Below are 24,202 nucleotides of genomic sequence, written 5' to 3' on the forward strand. Positions count from 1 at the left end.
AAACAGACCCATAACAGAAAAAGAGATTGAAACGGTAATCAAAAAACTCCCAACAAAAAAAAGCCCTGGCCCAGATGGCTATACTGCAGAGTTCTACCAAACTTTCAGAGAAGAGATAACACCACTACTACTAAAGGTAGACAATGACAGAATACTACCTAACTCATTCTATGAAGCCACCATTTCCCTGATACCAAAACCAGGTAAAGACATCACAAAAAAAGAAAATTACAGACCTATATCCCTCATGAACATAGATGCAAAAATCCTCAACAAAATTCTAGCCAATAGAATTCAACAACATATCAAAAAAATAATTCACCCTGATCAAGTGGGATTTATACCAGGTATGCAAGGCTGGTTTAATATTAGAAAAACCATTAATGTAATCCACCATACAAATAAAACAAAAGACAAAAACCACATGATCTTATCAACTGATGCAGAAAAGGCATTTGACAAAGTCCAACACCCATTTATGATAAAAACTCTCACCAAAATAGGAATTGAAGGAAAATTCCTCAACATAATAAAGGGCATTTATACAAAGCCAACAGCCAACATCACTCTAAATGGAGAGAGCCTGAAAGCATTTCCCTTGAGAACGGGAACCAGACAAGGATGCCCTTTATCACCGCTCTTATTCAACATTGTGCTAGAGGTCCTAGCCAGAGCAATTAGGCTAGACAAAGAAATAAAGGGCATCCGGATTGGCAAGGAGGAAGTTGAATTATCTCTATTTGCAGATGACATGATCTTATACACAGAAAACCCTAAGGAATCCTCCAGAAAACTACTGAAACTAATAAAAGAGTTTGGCAGAGTCTCATACAAACATACAAAAATCACTTGGATTCCTCTACATCAACAAAAAGAACATTGAAGAGGAAATAACCAAATCAATACCATTCACAGTAGCCCCCAAGAAGATCAAATACTTAGGAATAAATCTTACCAAGGATGTAAAAGACCTATACAAAGAAAACTACAAAGCACTACTACAAGAAATTAAAAAGGACCTACTTAAGTGGAAAAACATACCTTGCTCATGGACAGGAAGACTTAACATAGTGAAAATGTCTATTCTACCAAAAGCCATCTATACATACAATGCACTTCCGGAAGATCCAAATTCCAATGTCATTTTTTAATGTGATGGACGAACATATCACCAACTTCATATGGAAGGGAAAGAAGCCTCGGATAAGCAAATCATTACTGAAAAAGAAGAAGAAAGTGGGAGGCCTCACTCTACCTGATTTCAGAAGCTATTATACAGCTGCAGTAGTCAAAACAGCCTGGTACTGGTACAACAACAGGCACATAGACCAATGGAACAGAATTGAGAACCCAGATATAAATCCATCCACGTATGAGCAGCTGGTATTTGACAAAGGCCCAGTGTCAGTTAATTGGGGAAAAGATAGTCTTTTGAACAAATGGTGCTGGCATAACTGGATATCCATTTGCAAAAAAATGAAACAGGACCCATACCTCACACCATGCACAAAAACTAACTCCAAGTGGATCAAAGACCTAAACATAAAGACTAAAACGATAAAGATCATGGAAGAAAAAATAGGGACAACCTTAGGAGCCCTAATACAAGGCATAAACAGAATACACAACATTACCAAAAATGATGAAAAGAAACCAGATAACTGGGAGCTCCTAAAAATCAAACACCTATGCTCATCTAAAGACTTCACCAAAAAAGTAAAAAGACCACCTACAGACTGGGAAAGAGTTTTCAGCTATGACATCTCCGACCAGCGCCGGATCTCTAAAATCTATATGATTCTGTCAAAACTGAACCACAAAAAGACAAACAACCCAATCAAGAAGTGGGCAAAGGATATGAACACGCACTTCACTAAAGAAGATATTCAGGCAGCTAACAGATACATGAGAAAATGCTCTCGATCATTAGCATTAGAGAAATGCAAATTAAAACTACGATGAGATTCCATCTCACTCCAACAAGGCTGGCATTAATCCAAAAAACACAAAATAATAAATGTTGGAGAGGCTGTGGAGAGATTGGAACTCTTATACACTCCTGGTGGGAATGTAAAATGGTACAACCACTTTGGAAATCTATCTGGCGTTATCTTAAACAGTTAGAAATAGAACTACCATACAACCCAGAAATCCCACTCCTTGGAATATACCCTAGAGAAATAAGAGCCTTCACACAAACAGATATATGCACACCCATGTTTATTGCAGCTCTGTTTACAATAGCAAAAAGCTGGAAGCAACCAAGGTGTCCATCAACGGACGAATGGGTAAATAAATTGTGGTATATTCACACAATGGAATACTATGCATCGATAAAGAACAGTGACGAATATGTGAAACATTTCATAACGGAGGAACCTGGAAGGCATTATGCTGAGCAAAATTAGTCAGAGGCAAAAGGACAAATATTGTATAAGACCACTATTATAAGATCTTGAGAAATAGTATAAACTGAGAAGAACACATACTTTTGTGGTTACAAGGGGGGGAGGGAGGGAGGGTGGGAGAGGGTTTTTTACTGATTAATTAGTAGATAAGAACTGCTTTAGGTGAAGGGAAGGACAATAATCAATACATGGAAGGTCAGCTCAACTGGACTGGACCAAAAGCAAAGAAGTTTCCGGGATAAACTGAATGCTTCAAAGGTCAGCGGAACAAGGGCGGGGGTCTGGGGACCATGGTTTGCGGGGACTTCTAAGTCAATTGGCAAAATAATTCTATTATGAAAACATTCTGCATCCCACTTTGAACTGTGGCGTCTGGGGTCTTAAATGCTAACAAGCAGCCATCTAAGATGCATCAATTGGTCTCAACCCACCTGGATTGAAGGAGAATGAAGAACACCAAGATCACACGATAACTAAGAGCCCAAGAGACAGAAAGGGCCACATGAACCAGAGACCTACATCATCCTGAGACCCGAAGACCTAGTTGGTGCCCGGCTACAACCCATGACTGCCCTGACAGGGAGCACAACAGAGAACCCCTGAGGGAGCAGGAGATCAGTGGGATGCAGACCCCAAATTCTCACAAGAAAGACCATACTTAATGGTCTGACTGAGACTAGAGGAATCCCAGTGATCATGGTCCCCAAACCTTCTGTTGGCCCAGAATAGGAACCATTCCTGAAGACAACTCATCAGACATGAAAGGGACTGGACAGTGGGTAGGAGAGAGATGCTGATGAAGAGTGAGCTATTTATATCAGGTGGACACTTGAGACTGTGTTGGCATCTCCTGTCTGGAGGGGGATGGGAGGATAGAGAGAGTTGGAAGCTGGCAAAATTGTCATGAAAGGAGAGACTGGAAGGGCTGACTCATTAGGGGGAGAGCAAGTGGGAGTACGGAGTAAGGTGTATATAAACTTATATGTGACAGTCTGACTTGATTTGTAAACGCTCACTTAAAGCTCAATAAAAGTTAAAAAAAAAAATGAATATGAAGCTGTTAAGTGCCTAACGCTACACCAAAGGACAAGAATCGCCCTTATCTGAAAGTGAGGTGTTAACTCACAAAAAATGACCCAAGTATCTGTGTTGTTTCATCTGTTACTGTTGCACTTCACCTCCTCCCGTTTGGTCACTATGCATTTTTCTCTAAAGAAAGTAATTAGAAAACAGCATGTCTAATAAACTCAGGAGAGTCACTGTTGAGCAGGTATGGAAACCACAGCCTAAGCAAATGGAAGAAAGCCGACCTACGTGCCAGATTGTGGTATGTGACACTCACGGACTACTAACAGATTAAAAACTGTTCAAGATCACGAACCCGGATGCTAATCGTGTTTCCTAAACGCCGAGCAAAAGAAAAAATGTCAGGGTTGTTTTGGAAGCACCGAATTAAAAGCTCTGAGATAAGCTGCTTCATCAGACAGCCAGCCAGAAAATCCTATTTTGCAGAATTGCTCCCACTGGCCTTCTTTCGTGTCCAAAGTGAGACTTAATTTTCCGCAGAGCAGGCATTGTTGTCAGCAGTAAGGATGAGGAATGGTATCTCCCGCTATCAGAAACACCATTCCCTAGAGGAACGGACTACGGAAGCGCAGTGTCTCACGCGCGCGCGCAGAAGCAGCCCTGGCACAAGCGCCATCTGTCTCCCAGCCCTGAGGTACGATCCTTTTGAGGCCCTGGGAGGGGACAGTATCCAGACACTCTAATCAGAGGGAGGCAGCCCAGCACTGCACTGAGGCCAGCCACTCCTCGGCGCGCGAGAGTCTGTGAGGTAGCCCGCGCAAAGGCACAGAGGTGAGGAGGCGCGAACTAGGTCTCTGGGTGTTGGGGCGTTATCTGTGCAGTCTCCGGTTCCAGCAGAGGAGAAAACGCCGGACCCGGGTGGGGTAGAGAGTGGACAGACGTCCTTCCTCTCTCTTTCCTCCAATGTTTTTACCTGCTACAGCTGAAGGGTCCGCGCGTCGCTCCGACTGGAGAGCAGCCACCACCTAAACCGCCACTTGCCGCTGAGCGAGCCACCTTTTGGGTTGGGCAGCCTCCGGCAGCCCAGCTCCAGAATGTCATCCCTGGCCAGGGCTGAGGTTTCGCAGCGCCCGGCAAGGACACACCGGCAGCTTGTCGTGGCTCTCGCCTGCCTGCTCCTGAGCTGCCCTGCGCTACAGGGACAGGTACCTCCGCCTGGGACCGAGCCCCATCCGGCGCTCTACCTGCCAGGACCCCCAGGATCACTTGGTCGCAGCATCCCCGAAGGCTCCGGTGTCCTGATCGCCAACCCCGGGCTCCGGGTGCGGGTGGGGAGTTCGCTTTGGCTCGATCCGCTCTGGGACCTGGTGATTCTGGTACAGCCTGAGGACAAGCGAGAAGTGACGGTGCTGGATGCCCTGCCGCTGCAACAGGGCGCACTGTCCCCAGGCCACTTTCCCTGCGCCTTTGGGCCCCACCAGATCCAGTATACTCACTTTGGCAACCCAGCACACGCCCTAGTGCCGCTGCAGCTGCGCTACGACGCCCTGGCTCACTCGCTGGTGCTGCCCTTCACGCTGGTGGTGGACGTTGTCTTCTCCCGGCTGGAGCTGATGACGCGCAACAGGCCTTTGGCGGTGGAGAAGCTGCAGGGCTGGAGCCACACCATTGACAGAAGAGTGCTGGACTTCGCCTCCCCGGAGTCCGGAGCCGCGGTCTCTCGCAGGTACCGGCTCACCCCTCTTCCACTGGAGGGCGGCCCACTGCCCAAGTATGGGCGCTTGGTAGACGCAGTGGGGACCCCTCTCCCCAGGGCCAGGGGCATAGACTGTGAGACTTTCATCAGGGCTGGTGTGCGCTACTAGCGCACGGTAACCACCCCCTCACTCAACTGGGACTATGCGCCCATTATGGCAGAGCTGCTAGGGCCAGAGGATCCAGGCACTGGGTCAGTGGAGGTGCTGTCCTAGGATTATTTCCAGGTGCTGGTGAGGATCCGCCAGGGAGCCAAGTACACAGCGCCCGGGCCCACCTTCCTGGCCACGATGATGATGGAGGTTGATCACCTTAACAGCCCAAACGCCTGACGCCCTGGCCCCTGAGGACATAGCGTCAGACCCTGATGACCTGGTTTTCAGCGTTCTTAATGTCCCCCACAGTCTGGCCAGAGTACCTGGATCAGCAGGGGTAGGTACCTGGTCAGCACAGACAATCCCCTGGGCCTTCCAGTCTTCTCCTCCACTCAGCTAGAACTGTGGGAGCTGAAACTTGCGTATCAGCCCCCTACAGAGGATTTGGATGAGGAGTTCCTCTTACAGCTGAAGCTGGAGGTGATGCATGGAGATGGTGCCACCTCAGAGCCCTTTGCCTTACCGTGGTAGTGAACCCTATAAACACCCTGGCCCCAGTGGCAACCCATAACAGGGGACTACTGCTTTTTGAAGGCCAGTCAAGGCCCTTGACTAGCACCCACAGCCTGCAAATAAGTGACAAGGATAAGCCAGAAGAGGTCAAAGTGGCTGCTGTCAGGGACTTAAGACATGGGCAGGTGGTGCTTGGGGCACCTGCCGGGTGCAACCATTTCACACCAATGGGCCTGGCAGCAGGGCGAGTAGTGTACCTGCACAATGGCAGCGACACCCACAGTGATAATATCATCTTCCGAATGGAGGATGGGCACCACCAGGTGAAATTCCTCTTCCCCCTCACCATTATACCTGTTGATGATGAGCCACCAGTAGTCATTACCAACACTAACTGAAGGGCAGGTGGTCCAGATCTCCCCCTTTGTCCTGAGTGCTACAGATATTGACTCTGAGGACTCCACCATCAGCTTTGTGCTGGAGAATCAGTTTAAAGAGGGAGAAGAGGGAGGAAGAGGTTGGGAGCCGGTCCCTGGTTCTTCCCACTCAAGCCAGCACCTGGTGGAGATGCTGCTGTGGCAGGCTGACCCACCTCTGTCTCCCATAGATGAAGAGTGGCATTATGTGGAAAAGAAAGGACTTTATGAGAAGGTGGTGATGGAATGGCTACAGCGAGATATAACGGAAGGGAGACTCTTCTATAGATATCTTGGACTCCACTATCTGTAGTGACTCACCTGACTTCCCATGTGCAAGATGACGATGACCCACCCTATCTATCTAACCAGCACTTTTTCACTATCAGGTTTCAGCCAGTAGACGTGCTGAGTCCAGAGCTGTATCCTAGAACTATTCTAGAAATGAATGTGCAAGAATACCAACTCACTCACTTGCAGAAGAAATTCCTCTGATATATTGATTAAGACTCAGATGATCAGAACCTGCAGTATACCCTACTGACACCTCCAACTGATGCAAATGAGAATCACCAAGTCCCAGTTGGAGAAATTGTGCTCACTGATGTACCAGACACACCCAGGCCCAGGTAAATCACCAAAAAGTTGCCTACCAGCCTCCCCAGACAAAGCCAGATATTGCACTCTGGGTTGTACAATTCACCTACCAGGTGGAGGATGCTGCAGGCAATAGTTTACCAGGAACATTCACATTATTCCTGTAGCCTTTGAACAGCCAGCCTCAACGAGTCACTAACAGAGGCTTTATTGCCTTGGAGGGAGGCAGCTTTATCCTCAGCAGTAATGAGCTGGATGTTACAGACCCTGACATAGGTGATGACCAGATCATCTCCATGTTAATCTGGGATCCCCAACATGGACACTTGCAGTACTTGAAAAACTTATGGTCCCAGGAGACTCTTTTATGCAAGCTGATATTATTAATGGAAGTCTCTTAACAGCACGGCAGAGACCAGACTACTAGTGATACCTTTCAGCTAGAGGTAAGTGACAGGGTATACCATGTACCCATTACTGTCCAGATTTCTGTGCATCCCACTGCTGATGAGAGTTCTAGGATCTCTATAACAGGTAATCCATTACTGGATGTCTCCATAGATGTACCAGAGAATAGAGCCACTGAAATCACCATGGATATAATCCATGACAAAAGGACACAAGTGACTAAATGCTGACTTTTATTTTAGAGGACAGCCCCAAACTGGGCACCATTCTGGTGAATGGTTTGCCAACAGAATGATTCACCCAAGAGGATCTCATTAGTGGGGCAGTAGCCTATACCCACACTGGAGGTGAAGTTGGCTTCCAAAAGCAGCATGATGCCTTCAACCTTACCCTCTGTAAGAATTCTTATCAACGGGTGGTGGGGAACAGCGTAGAGAAGAAGGTGCAAGTACAAGTTACTGGGCTGCCTGTAGACAATGTGGCCCCCAGGTCTCAATGGGGGAGTCCTACATTGTCTATGAAGGTGGAAAGAGTCCCTTGACCTTGTAACATCTCAGCATTGAAGATGTGGACACTCCCCAAGATAAAATATTATGCACAATTACCGGCCAGTCAGCCTCCAGCTACCTGGAAAACAGTGCACCAGCTCCTGGCTCAGATGTGTCAAGGATGGGTAGCTCCATCAGTGCTTTCTCCATCAGATATGCCCAAGTGAGGCTTATCAACTATGTATAGAGTATTCACAAGAGGGTAGAGCCACAAGAAGATCAATTCAACTTTTATTGCTCTGATGGTATCAACTTCTCCCCCAATGTCTTCTTCCCTATAACCATCTTACCCACCTATGATGAACAGCCTAAACTTTTCATCCTTGAGTTTGTGGTGTTAGAGGGAATGAGCCTGGTCATAGACACCCCACTGCTCAATGGAGCAGATGCTGACCTGCCACCAAATGAGCTTCACTTTCAACTCACAGCGCTCCTTTGGCATGGACGAATCATACAGCAGCTGGCCACAGGCAGCCATCCCATCTACAGCTTCTCCTTACAGGAGATCCAGAAGGCCTCCACCACTGTGTATGAATATGATGACTCAGAGACCACAAAGGACAGTTGTGAAGTCTGGCTGAGCAATGGCAAGCACATCACCCACAGGAAGGTACCCATCACAGTGATCCTGGTGGATGATGAACCTCCTCAACTGGCCATCAACAATGGGCTGAAAGTAGAGACTGGACACACTGAGGTCATCACAAACTGGGTACTCAAGGCCACTGACCTTGACTTAGATGATAAAAGCCTCAGTTTTTTCTGGGCATCAAAAAGGGTTTCTATAGCAACTGAGAAAACCCAGAGGGGAAGTGAGGAACAACCTCGTTCTGGGAATGAACTTTACCCAGGATGAGATTGATCGAGTCCTCATATGTTACATCCACACAGGCCAAGAAGGAGTTCTAGACCTTATTAAGTTTGATATGACTGATGGGGTTAACTCTTTGATAGACGGCTACTTCTATGTCACAATTGGCAGCTTAGATGGAATTTTCGCTGAGGTGGTGAGCAAAGGGATTCCCTTGAAGGAAGGTGGCAGAGTGACACTCACTACACATCTGCTTAGCACCAGTGACATCAACAGCCCCAATGAACAGCTTCGCTTTAGCATCACACAGGCTTCTCACCAAGGCCACTTGGAAAGCTCTGACCATCCAGGGGAATCCATTGCCTCTTTCACTCAGCTTCTATTGCCTGACAACAAATATTCTACATCCACACTTCAAATGATGAGATAAAGATGGACAACTTCAAGTTGCACATGACTGATGGACATAACACTGTGTTCAGAACTTCAGGATCTTCATCATGGATGTGGATAATAAGAAATCTGTCTTGACCATCCACAAGCTGGTACTGCAAAAAGGTGATAGCAAACCAATCACCCCTTTTGAGTTGACAGCTGAGCCCCAGATGATCTTCTACTCTTTACTATCATCCATGTCCCCATCCATGGTAGAATTTTGTATAATGGCAGTCATCCTGTTACCACCTTTACCAAACAGCACCTGAACAAGAACCTGATCAGCTACTGGATTGATGGCAGAGAGACCAATGAAAACAGTTTCTCCTTGATTGTGACAGATGGCAATCACACTGAGTTCTATGTCTTCCCTGATGCTGCCTTGGAGACACGCAAACCACAGGTAATGAGGATCCAGATAAGCTCCCCAGACAACAAGCTCCCCCAGATTATCGTTAACAGAGGTGCCCCAGCCTTAAAGCACCTTCATGCTGGACACATGGGCTTTTTGATTACCAATAAGTCTCTGAAGGCAGAGAATCAGGACACATTTCACAAGCTCCTGAAATATAAAGTGACCAGAGGACCAGAGCATGGTTTCATTGTCAACACTAGACTTGGAAATGAGAGCATGCAAATGTTTACACAAGGTTAGTACTTATTTCCCCTTGCCACTGTTCCTCTCCTTGAGTATATCAGTTTTCTGTGTAAAATTGTACTGACCTGAGACCATATGCAGAAAGATTTGGATTCTAATGAAATACTGTAATGCCTAATAATAAAAAAAGCAACAAGTCCTTTTGTTTAGCTCTTTCAGCAGAACGGTCACTTCACAAGAACCCACGGGTATTTAATAAGGCTATAGTTATGCCTTAAAACTGTAAAACATGGGCAGATTCTGCTCCTGAAACATAAATTAAGGCTATGTGTTGATAATTTGGGTTTGAATTTTAATTTTAAGAATGACATATCTAAGAATCATTTGCATAGTTTATTAGTAAAGCTGGATTTTTTAAGATGTCTGGTACCCAGATTTGGAAATAAATTATACTATAAACATTTGAATTGTACTATGTAAATGTAATTTTTGCCTCTATAAAAAAGCATAGAACTAACATTGCATGAATGTGTAGGGGGTATGTTTTAAAGACCACTTTCTTTATAGATGATGTTGCTATTAATTTTGAATGGGAGATGAAGGAAAAGGTCCCTCTGATTTCCCAGGTGATGTGACACAGACGTGTGTCTTTTGGTTGCTCTTTAGGTAGTCTTCCAACTTCTTTATGTAGCATTACAGAAGTGATGAGAAGAGATGTATGGAGTTTCCAACATATGATACATTTATACCTAGATGCAATCTCAGAGTAAAGCGACCTTATGAAGAAGATTTTAAAAATAGTTTGGTTACATTTTCAGAGGCACTACATTGTGCAGGTGAGAATTTTTGTTCTTAAAGCAAATGAAATCATATGTGGTTTGATAAGGACTGTTCTTATACATAAAAAAAAAAAATCCCCCAAAACCAATTGTCTTTAAAATAGTAGTAATTAGCAATATAAAAACATAATTATAGACACAAGTGAAAAATTCTTTAAAATCCAAGAGAATGGGCAATTGAAAAATCAAGATTTTAGTCTCCTTTTCTTTTTTCTTAGAAGGCAGCAGTTATTTTTCTTTCAATTCAACTCAGCAGGTAGTTGAGTACCTACCATATTCCAAGCTCTATACTTGTGCAAAAGAATTAAAACTAGATAGACTTAGCTCTCCACAGAGTGACAGAACGATGTAGCCATGCGTAACTAGAATGCCCTTCTCAGTGGGTGTCATCCCAGGGATCACACACACAGTAGAACTGTAATATATTTTTTAACTGAATTTCTATTTTTGCCATTTTACTATAAGAAAAAGTTAAACTCATGTTCACTTAGTTGTGGTTTTAAATTTTATTTATTGGAGTGTTTCCGTGTCCTATTAAAAGATTGAAGTTCTTGACGTATTAATTCTCTGTTATGCTAATATGACTTGGTGTGATGCTCTTTTTGTAACTGATATTAATGAGATGAGAATCTGCTACATCTTAAAAGAGGGCAGCAATGCAACACAGGACACTTTCTACTTCTCTGTTGAGGACAATGGTAAGACAATATTGAAACTTTATACAGATTTTTTGCTAATTAAAATCCATATGAAATTAAATTCCATATGAAATTAAATTAATATCATAAATTACCAATAAATGAATTCTTTTTTTAAACTTATGGTCCTATGCCAAATGATCCTTGACAAGTACCTTTTCAGGAAGAGAAGCAACAAGGAACTTTAGTAATGTAGTACTTCAGTAATACATGAAGTATTTACCCAACCTAGATTATATGTGACATCTTATAGGCAAGTATAACCCAACTGAATGTAGAGACCATCTCAAGAATAGATTTGACATGTTGAATGCTAATGACCAAAGATCAGATGCGTTGTGGAATGACAATAAGGACATCGTACATGAAGAAAGCAAAAAGTCATCAAAAAGACAGGAAAGAAAGAAAAGACCAAAATAAATGTTAGAAGAGACTCTGAAACTTGCTCTTGAACATGGAATAGCTAAAGCAAAAGGAAAAAATGATGAAGTAAAAGAGCTGAAAGGAAGATTTCAAAGGGCAGCTCAAGGAAACAAAACAAAGTATTTTAATGAAATGTGCAATGACACAAAGTTGGAAAACCAAACAGGAAGAACACACTCAGCATTTCTCAAGCTGAAAGAATTGAAGAAAAAAACCAAGCCTCAAGTTGCAATACTGAAGGGTTCTACAGGGAAAATATTGAAAGACGCAGGAAGCATCAAAAGAAGATGGAAGGAATACACAGAATCACTGTGCCAAAAACAATTGGTTGACATTCAACCATTTCAGGAGGCAGAATATGATCAGGAACCCATGGCACTGAAGGAAGAAGTCCAAGCTCTAATGAAGGCATTGGCAAAAAACAAGTCTCCAGGAATTGACAGAATACCAGTTACCAGTTAAGATGTTTCAACAAAGGGATGCAGCTCTGGAAGTGCTCACTCATCTATGCCAAGAAATTTGGAAGACAGCTACCTGGCCAACCTACTGGAAGAGACCCATATTTATGCCTATTCCCAATAAAGGTGATCCCACCGAATGCAGAAATTATTAAACAATATCTTTACTATCACACACAAGTAAAATTTTGTTGAAGATATTCAAAAGCGGCTGCAACAGTACATCAACAAGGAACTGCCAGAAATTCAAACCAGACTCAGAAGAGGACATGGAATGAGGGATATCACTGCTGATTTCAGATGAACATTGGCTGAAAGCAGAGAATACCAGGAATATGTTTACTAGTGTTTTACTGGCTATGCAAAAGCATTTAACTGTGTGGATCATAACAAATTATGGATAACATTGCAAAGAAGGGGAATTCCAGAACACTTAATTGTGCTCATGCTGAACTTGTACATAGACCAAGAGGCATTCATTTGAACAGAACAAGGGGATACAGTGTGGTTTAAAATCAGGAAAGATGTGTGTCAGGACTGTATCCTTTCACCATACTTAGTCAATCTGCATGATGAGCAAATAATCCCGTGAAGAAGAACATGGCATCAGGATTGCAGGAAGACTCACTAACAACCTACAATATGCAGATGATTCAACCTTGCTTGCTGAAAGCAAAGAGGACTTGAAGCACTTACTGATGAAGATCACAGACCACAGCCTTCAGTATGGATTACACCTCAACATGAAGAAAACAAAAAATTCTCACAACTGGACCAATAAGCAACATCATGATAAATGGAGAAAATATTGTAGTTGTCAAGGATTTTGTTTTACTTGGATCAGCAGCCAACACCCATGGAAGTAGCAGTCAAGAAACCATTGGAAAAATCTGCTGCAAAAGACCTCTTTAAAGTGTTCAAAAGCAAAGATGTCACTTTGAGGACTCAGGAGTACCTGACCCAAGCTCTGATATTTTCAGTCACCTCGTATGCATGCAAAAGCTGGACAACGAACAGCGAAGACAGAAGAAGAATTGATGTCTTCGAATTATGGTGTTGGTGAAGAAGGTTGACTATACCTTGGACTACCAGAAGAACAAACAAATCTGTCTTGGAAGAAGAACAGCCAGAATGCTCCTTAGAAGTGAGGACAGTGAGACTTCATCTCATGTACTTTGGGCATGTTTTCAGGAGAGACCAGTCTCTGGAGAAGGACGTCATGCTTGGTAAAGTAGAAGGTCAGCAAAAAAGAGGAAGACCCTCAAGGAGATGGATTGACGCAGTGGTGGCAACAATGGGCTCAAGCATAGCAACAATTGTGAGGATGGTGCAGGACTGGGCAGTGTTTCATTCTGTTGTACATAGTGTCGCTGTGAGTCAGAACTGACTCAACCACCTAACAACAATGTAGGCAAGTGAGTCTTCCCTTCAGGGGGTTTCTGACACTCTAGCTGGTGGTTTCTATCATTCTGACACAAACCAGAAAATCCACCTTTCAATTTTGTTAGTGGTGTTTTTACCTCCAGAATGGAATTTTAGGGGCTTCCATGATCTTAGAATTGCAGTCTTCTTGAATGGAGTGAAAAATATATTGACTGGCGTAAAGGAAGAGAAAACTTGCCAAAAAAACCTACCTTTTTATGAAAAAAAAGATCTTTCTTTCTTTTTTTTTCATATCAGTGTATTATGTCTTCAAAGTAGCAAAATGAGCAGCAACTAGTTAATAAAAAGTACATTCTTTACCCAGCTAGGGATATGCTGATTATGTGGTCAAGGGAAAATCATTTTTGCAGTATGACAGAATAATAGCAGAAATTATGTCTACGGGCTTCTTGCCACTCAGTAATCTCTTTCAGTATAAATCATTACTCATTCTCAGTGAGTAGCATGCGTTTTATGCCTAAATTGTGTGTAATCAGCCAAGGATATATTTATTACAAAGTGGGCCTCTGTTAGAGGCCATCTGGTATACTGGGTTAGGATCCCAACTTGCCTACTGTGACCTTGAGCAAATTATTTATCTGCCCTGTGATTCAATTTCCTCATGTATGTAATGCTGGTATTCATACCCATCACAAAGTGTTGCTAAGAGGAGTAAGTAAAATAATTCATGTAAAACCCTTGGCACACAGTAGGTGCTCGTTAAATGTTAGTTACCCTCTTCCCATCTACTGACACTAAGTCAGGTGGAAACCACTGATCTCTGCCCCACATCGTCTCACTTAAAGTTTAGAAACAGATCATTTCTCCCTTTCCCAGGTTCTCGAAAATCCAAGTTATTCAGAAGACGAATTCACCCCTTCTAAACTGATTCACTAAAGTAAAGCTAATGTAAGATTTGAATATTTTATGGCAAATATTTTCCTTTCTGTTATTGAGAAGAAGGATACCCTGGAAAAAACACACAACTGATTCTGACACTTTGCTTTCTGGCCAACATTAGAAATGGGAACCAAGGTCGTGATGAAAAATTATGTTAATTTTAGGTAGACACTTTTTTTTTAAGTGCTTTCTATGGACTAGGTACTTCTTTATATACATTGACTTTTGATCCTCACTACAAAATAAGAGGGGGTGGTGGTGTTTCAGTGGTAGAATTCTCGCCTTTGATGCAGGAGACTGTTCGATTCCCAGCCAGCGCGCCTCATGCGCAGCCGCCGCGCATCTATCAGTGGAGGTCTGCGTGTGGCTCTGATGCTGAACAGGTTTCAGTGGAGCTTCCTGACTAAGACAAACTAAGAAGAAGGTCTGGCAACCTACCTCTGACAATCAGCCTATTAAAACCCTGTGGATCACAATGGTCTAGTTCATAACCAGTCATGAAGATGGTGCAGAACCAGGCAGCATTTCCTTTCTTTGTGCATGAGATGGCCATGATTCAGGGGTTGCCATGAATCGAGTCAGTGTAAATTGGGGGTTAACTCTAACAACAGCTAACAACAGCAAAATAAGAGATAAATGATATGATGTCCATTTTATGATCCCCAAGACACCAGGGTTTAATAACTTGCCCAAAGTCATACAGATAATAAGCAGATGAACTGGAATCAAATCCAGGTTTTGAAAATTCCAAGACCAGGATCTCAATCAGCTTCCCAAAGCTACGCCACCTCTTTTTTGGGAAGCTGAAACCATGGAGAGATGTCAGAGAGCAGGACAAAGGCTTCACTTTCCAACCTGACAAAGAAACACTTTGTAAGTTACAGTGCTAAGAAAGATCAAGCACAGACTCGAAAACATTTGAGGCCACATTTGTTCATAGTTGGATCTTAAAACATGTATGTATATCCATAAACTAATTAAATATTTTGTTGTTGTGTGCCATTGAGTCAATTCCAACTCATAGTGACCCTCTACTAGAGAATAGAACTGCTTCATAGGGTTTACTAGGCTATAACCTTTACGGGAACAGATCACCAGGTCTTTTCTCCCACAGAGTAGCCAGTGGGTTCGAACCACCAACCTTTAGGTTTGCAGCTGAGCACTTAAGAATTACGCCACCAAACCCATTGCCATTGAGTCAATTCTGACTCATAGCAACCCTATAGGACAGAGTAAAACTGCCCTATTTTTTTTTTTTTTATAGGGTTTCCAAGGAGCAGCTAGTGGAGTCAAACTGCCAACCTTTTGGTTAGCAGCTGAGTTCTTAACCACTGTGTCACAAGAGCTCCACTGGTTGTGCCGCTAGCACTTCTTAATTAAATATTTAGGCGTTCTTTTCTTCAAAGGATTTTTTATTGCCTTCTCAATGCCATGCGCAGTGCTAATACCCATGTCTGCCTGTGGTGAGCATTCTTGGAACAGCTTACGACTACTAATGACAACTCATTTTAAAAGTTTTTACATCTGAAACGTTCACATTCTTTGGATATCTTTGTAGTAGTCAGCTTAATTTTTTTTTCTTTCAAAACATCCCCCATTTAAAAAGACTGTCCAAATGGAATGTTTAATGAAAATTATAATTCGATTTATTAATATTTTTATTTCCTGACAGCATATAGCAGTAAGAAAAGGTACTATTTCCAATTACAGTAAATGTTTTAGATGGACATAGTTTTAGGGGTCCATTTTTCACCACTTGGCTGGAGAAGAATTTGTTAATGTTGTTGTTGTCATTTGTGGTCCCAACATTCAAACCATTAAGAGAAGATTATGCCCTCCTTCCAGAACTGAACATCAGGCAAACACTACAGGTGAGCTCATGGGTCTTAAATGTGGAAGCAGTGGCCAGATGCCCTTAGAGCTACAATTTCTAAGACTCCAAGATTAATACCAAAAAACTCCTGTTCACAGGCTCTGGAGCCAGGCTACCTGCATTCAAATCCCATTTCCACCCTTAGAGGTTGTGTGTCTTTGAGAACCTGCCTGTACCTCAGTTTTCTCCTCTCTGAAATGTAGGCAATTATAGCAGGTACCTCATAGGATTGTTATGAGGGTTGTATTGGTTTCCTATGGCTGCTGTAACAAATTGCCGCACATTTAGTGCCTTAAAACAACACAAATGTTTTACAGTTCAGCAAGTTTGAAGTCCAAAATGGTGCTTACTGGGCTAAAATCAAGATGTTGGTTGTGCTGTCTTCCTTTGTGAGGCTCTGGGGAAGAATCCATTTCCTTGCCCTCTCCAGCTTCTAGAGGCCGTCTTCTTTTCTTGGCTCATGGCCTCCTACCTCCATTTTTCTTCCTCGAGTCTTTCTTATACTTCACTACTGTGACACTCACTTTCCTCTTTACTTCCTTCACTTGTAAGAATCCATGTGATTACGTTGGACTCACTCAAATAATCCAGGATAATCTCCACATCTCAAAATCCTTAACTGCACAGTCTCTTTTGTCTTGTAAAGTAGCATATTCACAGGTTCCAGGAATTAGGATCTGGGCATCTTTGGGGGGTTATTATTCTGCCTGCCACAGGGTTGAAATAATTAACATACAACAGCACTTAGAAGCCTGCCTGGCACATAGTCAACATTCAATAAACACTATTACCATTAGAATAATAAAGTGGAATACCAAATTTTGTTTGTTTTTTGTTTTTTCTGGTTAAAAGGCAGTTTAATGATATATTCTGCCAAAGCTTCAACTAGATCATTTGATAATACAGGATCACTTTTAAACTATTAAGAGTAAATTCTTTCATTCAGGTATTGCTTGGAACCCTTGGTTTCTCCCCTCTTTCGTGCTTCCCACTTCTAAATTGATTTCTTATTAGATGTCCACCAAGTGGGCAAGAGAAAAAGAAGTACCTCAAATTCACTGTTCAATTCTGTTTTAATTATATAGTGCTGCTGTAACAGAAATATCACAAGTGGATGGCTTTAACAAATGGAAGCTTATTCTCTCACAGTCTAGGAGTCTAGAAGACCAAATTCAGGGTGCCAACTCCAGGTGAAGGCTTTCTCTCTCTGTCAGCTCTGAGAGAAGGACCCTGTCATCAATATTCCCCTGGTCAAGGAGCTTCTCAGTCCAGGGACCCTGGGTCCAAAGGATGTGCTATATTCTTGGCTGTCATTTCTTTGTGGTATGAGGTCCCCCTGTCTCTCTGCTTGCTTCTCTCTTAGAGATTCAAGATACAACCTGATCTTGTAGACTGAGTCCTGGCTCATTAACATAATCTCACCTCATTAACCTCACAGAGGTAGGATTTACAACACATAGGAAAATCACACCAGATGACAAAATGATGGACAATCACACAATACTGGGAATCAAGGCCTAGCCAAGTTGACAGATATTTTGGGGGATACAATTCAATCCATGACACAGTCTTTGAAGGTACACACTGAACTGCTGCACAAGGAAATATCTTACCTATCCACATCTTGTTTTCTGTGTAAATTGTGCCTTTTTCTTATTTCTGTGCTGTAATTAAATGAAGTAACATATGCTAAAAATGTAATATGATGCCTTACATATAGGAATTTACCAATAAATATGAGTTCTCTTCTCTGCTTAGCTACAAACATAAATATACTCGTGTATACAGCTTAACCTACAATTTAAATTGAAATTTTTTACAATGTACCTGATTTGTATGATCCATCAATTTCTGCAGTTGAGTGATCTGGGCTAAGACTGTTTTCAGTGTAAGCATTACTCAGTCTACTTTTGTTACCCCTGAGGGCACGAAGGCCCTCCAGACTCAATGGGTCCTTGTCTTTCTCTTGTAAGAACACACAGAGGAGACAATTTTGGGTTCAGCTCTAACAGGTTTATTTTATTTGTGACAAGTAAAAGGAGTCAGTGGGGGCTCATGCCACTCCAAAAGACTGACACAAAAAGGAAAGCAAGGCTAGCGCTTATATGTGTTCAATGGAGTCAATAGGGTAATGAATATTTAGTGGGTTTCTTTCATGGAGCAGGTACTTCTCAGAATGGCAGTGCATACTAATTATGTTGTGTGTGCATCTGGAATCCAAGATGGAACCCACTGATATTCAAGATGGAGTCCTCCCGGCAGCCCTTGGCATCACCTATTACAGAATATAGCCCAGACGCACTGATCTTCTGCACTACTTCTGCCCTCTTCGGTAGGCCAAGGAAGGTCAAACAGTGATCACACTTTGTTCTGCACATGCGGAGCCTGTAAAAGGGGGCAGGGACTAGAAAAACACTAAGGAAGAGCAGTAATTCACTGGTTGTTCTAACCTTATTTCATGTCGACAGGATATGGTTCCCGTTTACCCAACTTCTAGGTGGTAATCTTTTAACAGCTCTTTTATTCCGCCAGCACAGTTAACCATATTTGTCTCACTTTTAACAGTGGTGGTAAAACTTCATTATGCTCAAGATTATCATGAAAGCCATCAGAAGAAATGTGGATACATTTTAGATTTCTAAAGCTCTGAACCGTACCAATTAAGCATACTGTCAGGTTCATTAGACTTCCCCTTCTTATACTCAGAAGTTTGAATTAAATTTGACATCTCTCTACAATACATACAATAATGAATGGGTATTTTCCACTTAACATATAAAAATATTACCTTAGTTTTAAACAGCACTAAACATTTCTACAGAGCATCCAGGTCATCCAAACAGTTAATGCACTTGGCTGGTGATTGAAAGGTTAGAGGTTCCAGTCAACCCAGAGGTGCCTTGGAAAAAAGGCCTGGTGATCTGCTTCTGAAAAATCAGCCATTAAAAACCCAGTGGAGTATAGCTCTATCCTGACACATATGGGTTCACCATGAGTCGGAGTCAACTCTACAGCAATTATTTTTTTGTTTTTGTTTTTATGATTTCTACAAAGTAATTTGCCAGTTTTTTTTTTCCTTTTAACCCTTACCACAGTCTGTGAGGTAGGAGCTATTGCACCAAATTTTAAGATGAAATTGGCTTGAGGAATTAAAATGATCCGTACAAAGTCATTCCGAGGAACTAAACCTCTTCTGCTTTCTAATACACCACATCGAATAGATAGATTGGTATGAGACCGTTTTGATATTGTGATATACTATAGACATTTAACTTTCTTCTTAAGACTGCAAACAGATTGTTCTCTTATTCTCTTATTACTGTTCAGTGTTTAAAGCCAATTTGACTAATGCTATGAATTTTTGATATTTGACCTGAAACTTGCCTGAGGATTCCTAAAAGTACAAATTTTCTGTTGAGGTGAGGTGTCTTTTTCAAATGAGGTATGGAAATAAAGCAATAAGAAATAAACAGATTTTCTCTAGGAGAATGAGAGAACTAACCATAAAATCAGTGAGTTTGCCCATGCAGTTAAAGTTAATATACACTTATTTAGAACCTTAAACCGTCTGGAACACATCTGAAAATTAAGAAGCAATTTTCACGCTTGAATCAAAAGAGCTCTTATCTGAAGTCTCCTTACTCTTCTTTCCCAAACAATGCTAATTTTAGTTCATATTAAATTAATTTTAATTTAGCTTATATCAAAACAGTATGAGTTAAAAGCAAAGACGGGCAGAATGCTCAACATATTTCTATAGCTCCTTATAGTAAAGCAGAAGACTGAACCGTAGCAAAAATATAAACATTCTATGGTCTTTAAGAATGATGTAATGATAAATTTATATTCTTCGACACGTAAAGAGATTCACAATTTGTTGTGAAATGAAGAAAGCTGGGTGGAAAACAGTATTAAGGATGTGAAGTATATATATATATATGTATGCATAGAAAACGCCTGAAGTATATATAGCAAGATGTTAAAATGGTTTATAATGGCAATGATGGATTATACATTGCTTTTATTTGTTTTAATTTTTCTTTGCATTTTCTTTTGTAAATACTTCATAAGGAGCACTATATTACTAGAAAAAAGCAATTTCCATTTAAGAAAATAAAACACTCGAATACATCACAACAAGTTTGGATCAATAATATTGAATAATATGACTAACCAAGTTATTCTGGTTTACGGATAATTAAAAAATGTTGCTTCTTAAGCAGGAGAGCAATGGGATGCAGACCCCAAGTTCTCGTAAATAGACCAGACTTAGTGGCCCGACTGAGACTAGAAGGACACTGGTGGTTATGGCCCCCAGACCTTCTGTTGGCCCAGGACAGGAGCCATTCCCAAACCCAACTCTTCAGACAGGGATTGGAGTGGACAATGGGTTGGAGAGGGATGCTGATGAGGAGTGAGCTTCTTGGATCAGGTGGACACTTGAGAGTATGTTGGCATCTCCTGCCTGGAGGGTAGATGAGAGGGGGTTAGCAGCTGGCAAAACGGACACGAAAAGAGAGAGTGGAGGGAGGGAGTGGGTAGTCTCATTAGAGGGAGGGCAATTGGGAGTATGTAGCAAGGTGTGTGTAAGTTTTTGTGTGAGAGACTGACTTGATTTGTAAACTTTCACTTAAAGCACGATAAAAATTTTTTAAAAAAAGTATTCCCTTTAATAATGTAATGGGTTCAAAACTATAAGCAAAGGAGAATCAATGTGGATTCTTCTAAGAGAGGAAGGAATCAACAATTATAGTTATTGACAACTCTTTCTTTCATGAGTCCTTCCTGGTGTGTACTCTTATTCTTTGACAAATATTGACTAAAAATGAATTATAAGCACGTGGACAAGTTATACACGGGCAGGTCCCTAGATAACAGAGCAGATCATTAGAGAGACAGATGATACTCACCAACCATGCTCCCAGGCTCAGTAGAGCCAGCCTGTAAAATGGAGGAAATAGTCACAGATGGTTGTGTTTATTAATCCTAAGCAAAATTTTATATAACCCACACTCTTCTATGAGATATGTTGGATAATCTTCCCCAGTGTTACTTGTGATTTCATTTGATTTTTTCATTTTGGTTATATGCTGAAAACCATTGATTCTTTATAGAAAGATGGGAAAAGTATTTCCCATTTAACTTTTGGAGTCTCTGGGTGGTGCAAATGGTTGACACACATGGCTGCTAACCAAAACGTTGGAGTTTCAAGTCCTCCCATGAGCACCCCAGAAGAAAGGCCTGGTGGTCTCCTTCCAAAAGATCCCATGAAACATAGTTCTACTTTGACACATATGGAGTCACCATAATGCCAACTGGCTTTTTTTTTTTTAGCTTTTGATCACCTTAGGATTTTATCCAAAGAGACTTAGCCATGCTTTCTCTTTTTATTATGGAGGCTAGATTTTGAGTTCAACTGTTGTTGCAGGAAATTTTTTGCTACAAATTATCAGTTGCCATCCAGTCGATTCCGATTCATGGCGACCTCATGTGTTACAGAGTAGAAATGTGCTCCATAAAGTTTTCTTGGCTGTTATCTTTTACGGAAGCAGCCCATTAGGCCTTTCTCCTGTGGTGCTGCTTAGTGAGTTCAAACCACCAACCTTTAGGTTAGCAACCAATAACAAACCACTTGTGCCACCCAGGGACCTTCGCTACAAATTAATTACTTTAAAAAGGGCAACACCTTTTCACAACATCTTTTTAGAAGTAGATTCAGTGGATAGGAGAATGGTAAATCTGGGAGTCTCTGGGTGGTACAAATGGTTAACACACATGAAAAAAGGTCAACAGTTCAAATCTACCAGGCGTTCCTTGGAAACTCTATGGGGCAGTTCTACTCTGTCCTATAAGGTTGCTATGAGTCGGAATCAACTTGACAGCGATGGGTTTTATATCCATATCTATATATCTATCTATATCCATAGCAATAGATGGAGACCTGCTGGCTCAGTGGTTAAGAGTCTGGCTACTAATCAAAATTAGCACCACCATTGGTGGTTTCTGGCCATCCCTCAGAAACCCTGTGGGGCAGTTCTACTCCACCCTATAGGGTTGCTATGAGTAGGAATTGACTCGATGGCAACAGATTTGGTTTTTTGGTTTTTATAGCAACAGACAATTATAAACTAGCACAAATCTTCTCTGCCTTACTCACCTTATTCCTTTTCAACAGCTACATAGTATTTTACCTCATGGCTATCTTGTAGCTTAATTGTAGTCATTCCCCCCTCTCGTTTACAATGCTGCCATACAGGACTGCTTTTGTGAACCCATATTTTTCTTAGCATTGGAAATGCTGATTCGACATGGATACTTAAGTGTTCAAAACATTCTAACATCTTTACTAAATGGCATAGTTGCTTCAGACAAAGAAGTCTTTTTTCATAGGAGGATGCCAAGACAAAGGTGTGGTTAAGGCAGAAAATGTCAGAGCGGTATGTTCCAAGGTTAACTATTAATCCTTAGAGGTAAAAAGTATGAACAAAGAAACAGACAACAAAGGGTTTCTTGCTAGTAGATGCTCCAAGAAACTCCTCACATTGTAAGCGGTGTCAGTGGTGGTTCACGCTCCCCTGGCTCTTTGGGTGGTTAAAGGTCTGGGGGAGCCTCTGTTGCTATCGTTAGTCACCGATTCCAACTCATGATGACCTCCATTGTTACAGAGCAGAACTGCTCCATAGGATTTTCTTGGTTATAATCTTAATGGGAGCAGATCACCAGGCCTTTCTTCCACAGTATCCAAGGGGGTATTTGAACCACCAACCTTTAGTTAGCAGTCGAGTGCAAACTGTTTGTGCCACCTAGGGACCTCGAAGGAGCCTCTACCTCTGGGGTTTAGAGGCTTGTCATGCTGTGCTGGTAAGGAGGGTCTTATAGAATCAAGTCAGTGAACTGCCTCAAGATGGACTGTTCCTCTGACAACACGTCTGTATTAGTCTCCTACGGCTGCTGTAACCAATTACCATACAGTGGATGGCTTAAAATAGCAGAAATTCATTGTCTCACAGTTGCAGAGTCAAGAAGTCCCAATTCAGGGCAGCAGCAGGACCCTGCTTTCTCCAGAGTCTCTCTCTAGGAAGGATCATTCCTGTCTCTTCCAGTTTTAACAGGCCCAGGTGTTCCCTGGGCTATAGGTGGAGTATCACTCCAATCTCTGCCTTCACCTTCACATGGCTGTCTTCCCTCTGTGTCTGTTCTCTTTTTGTTGGGACAGCAGTTATATTGAATTAGGGCTGACCCTACTGCAGTATAACCTCATGTTAACTAATTACATCTGAAAGACCTTATTTCCAAATAAGGTCTCATTTACAGGTACTAGAGACTAGAACTTCAACATATCTTTTTTGGCGAACACAATTCGACTCATAACAGTATCAAAACTAATTATGCTAATTTCTAGCTTGCTAATCAGTGGAGTTATGAGCATTACATGTACAGACAATGAGACAGGGGAAGATCATCCAGTTATATTTCACATGGAAAAGTTGGGTGTCACCTCAACAGTTCATGAAGTAGTCTACATTGATGCTGGGTGCTTAAATGTTGAAACTTATTCAGATCGTAGGATCAAAGCGGCTTTTACACCTTCTAATTTTAGATAATACCTGTACCTGTTTTGTATAATGTATGCTTGCCTACATTTGAGAAAAATAGTTGCATTTTCCATGTATTTACAACAATTAGAATTCTTTACATCTAGTTTTCATGTAGAAAATTAAGTGGGATTTAAGGTAAATGTTCTTCATATTTGAGGCAAAGGCGAGATGATTTCCAGATAGTTTTCTGTTCCCTATTTTATTCTGCTAGTGCCGAAATATTCTTAACGTTTTTCCTCATGTTTTAAAAAATAGAAATAATACATACACACGATGGAACAAATGCAAACCATACAGAACAGAATAAAATAGAAGCCAAAGTTTCCTTTTCTGCCCTCATTCCTTGTCTGATTCTAGAGAAACTCAAAAACTGTATCTACG

At 41.8% G+C, this 24,202-nt stretch overlaps 1 protein-coding gene across 1 annotated transcript in view; it reads left to right on the forward strand.

The window, feature by feature from the left end:
* Positions 1 to 4,000: 4,000 nt before the first annotated feature.
* Positions 4,001 to 24,202, forward strand: part of FREM3 (FRAS1 related extracellular matrix 3) — a 117,967-nt gene continuing 97,765 nt past the window's right edge. The window contains 17 exon segments of the mRNA XM_049852823.1: positions 4,001 to 4,128; positions 4,423 to 5,496; positions 5,498 to 5,621; positions 5,624 to 5,804; positions 5,807 to 6,188; positions 6,190 to 6,509; positions 6,512 to 6,826; positions 6,829 to 7,152; positions 7,155 to 7,200; positions 7,202 to 7,416; positions 7,419 to 7,694; positions 7,697 to 8,525; positions 8,527 to 8,975; positions 8,978 to 9,058; positions 9,061 to 9,174; positions 9,177 to 9,662; positions 11,058 to 11,147. Of these exon segments, the coding sequence (XP_049708780.1) occupies positions 4,001 to 4,128; positions 4,423 to 5,496; positions 5,498 to 5,621; positions 5,624 to 5,804; positions 5,807 to 6,188; positions 6,190 to 6,509; positions 6,512 to 6,826; positions 6,829 to 7,152; positions 7,155 to 7,200; positions 7,202 to 7,416; positions 7,419 to 7,694; positions 7,697 to 8,525; positions 8,527 to 8,975; positions 8,978 to 9,058; positions 9,061 to 9,174; positions 9,177 to 9,662; positions 11,058 to 11,147 (5,434 nt within the window).

The sequence above is a fragment of the Elephas maximus genome, chromosome 13, assembly GCF_024166365.1.
Source record: "Elephas maximus indicus isolate mEleMax1 chromosome 13, mEleMax1 primary haplotype, whole genome shotgun sequence".
Taxonomy (NCBI): Eukaryota; Metazoa; Chordata; class Mammalia; order Proboscidea; family Elephantidae; genus Elephas; species Elephas maximus.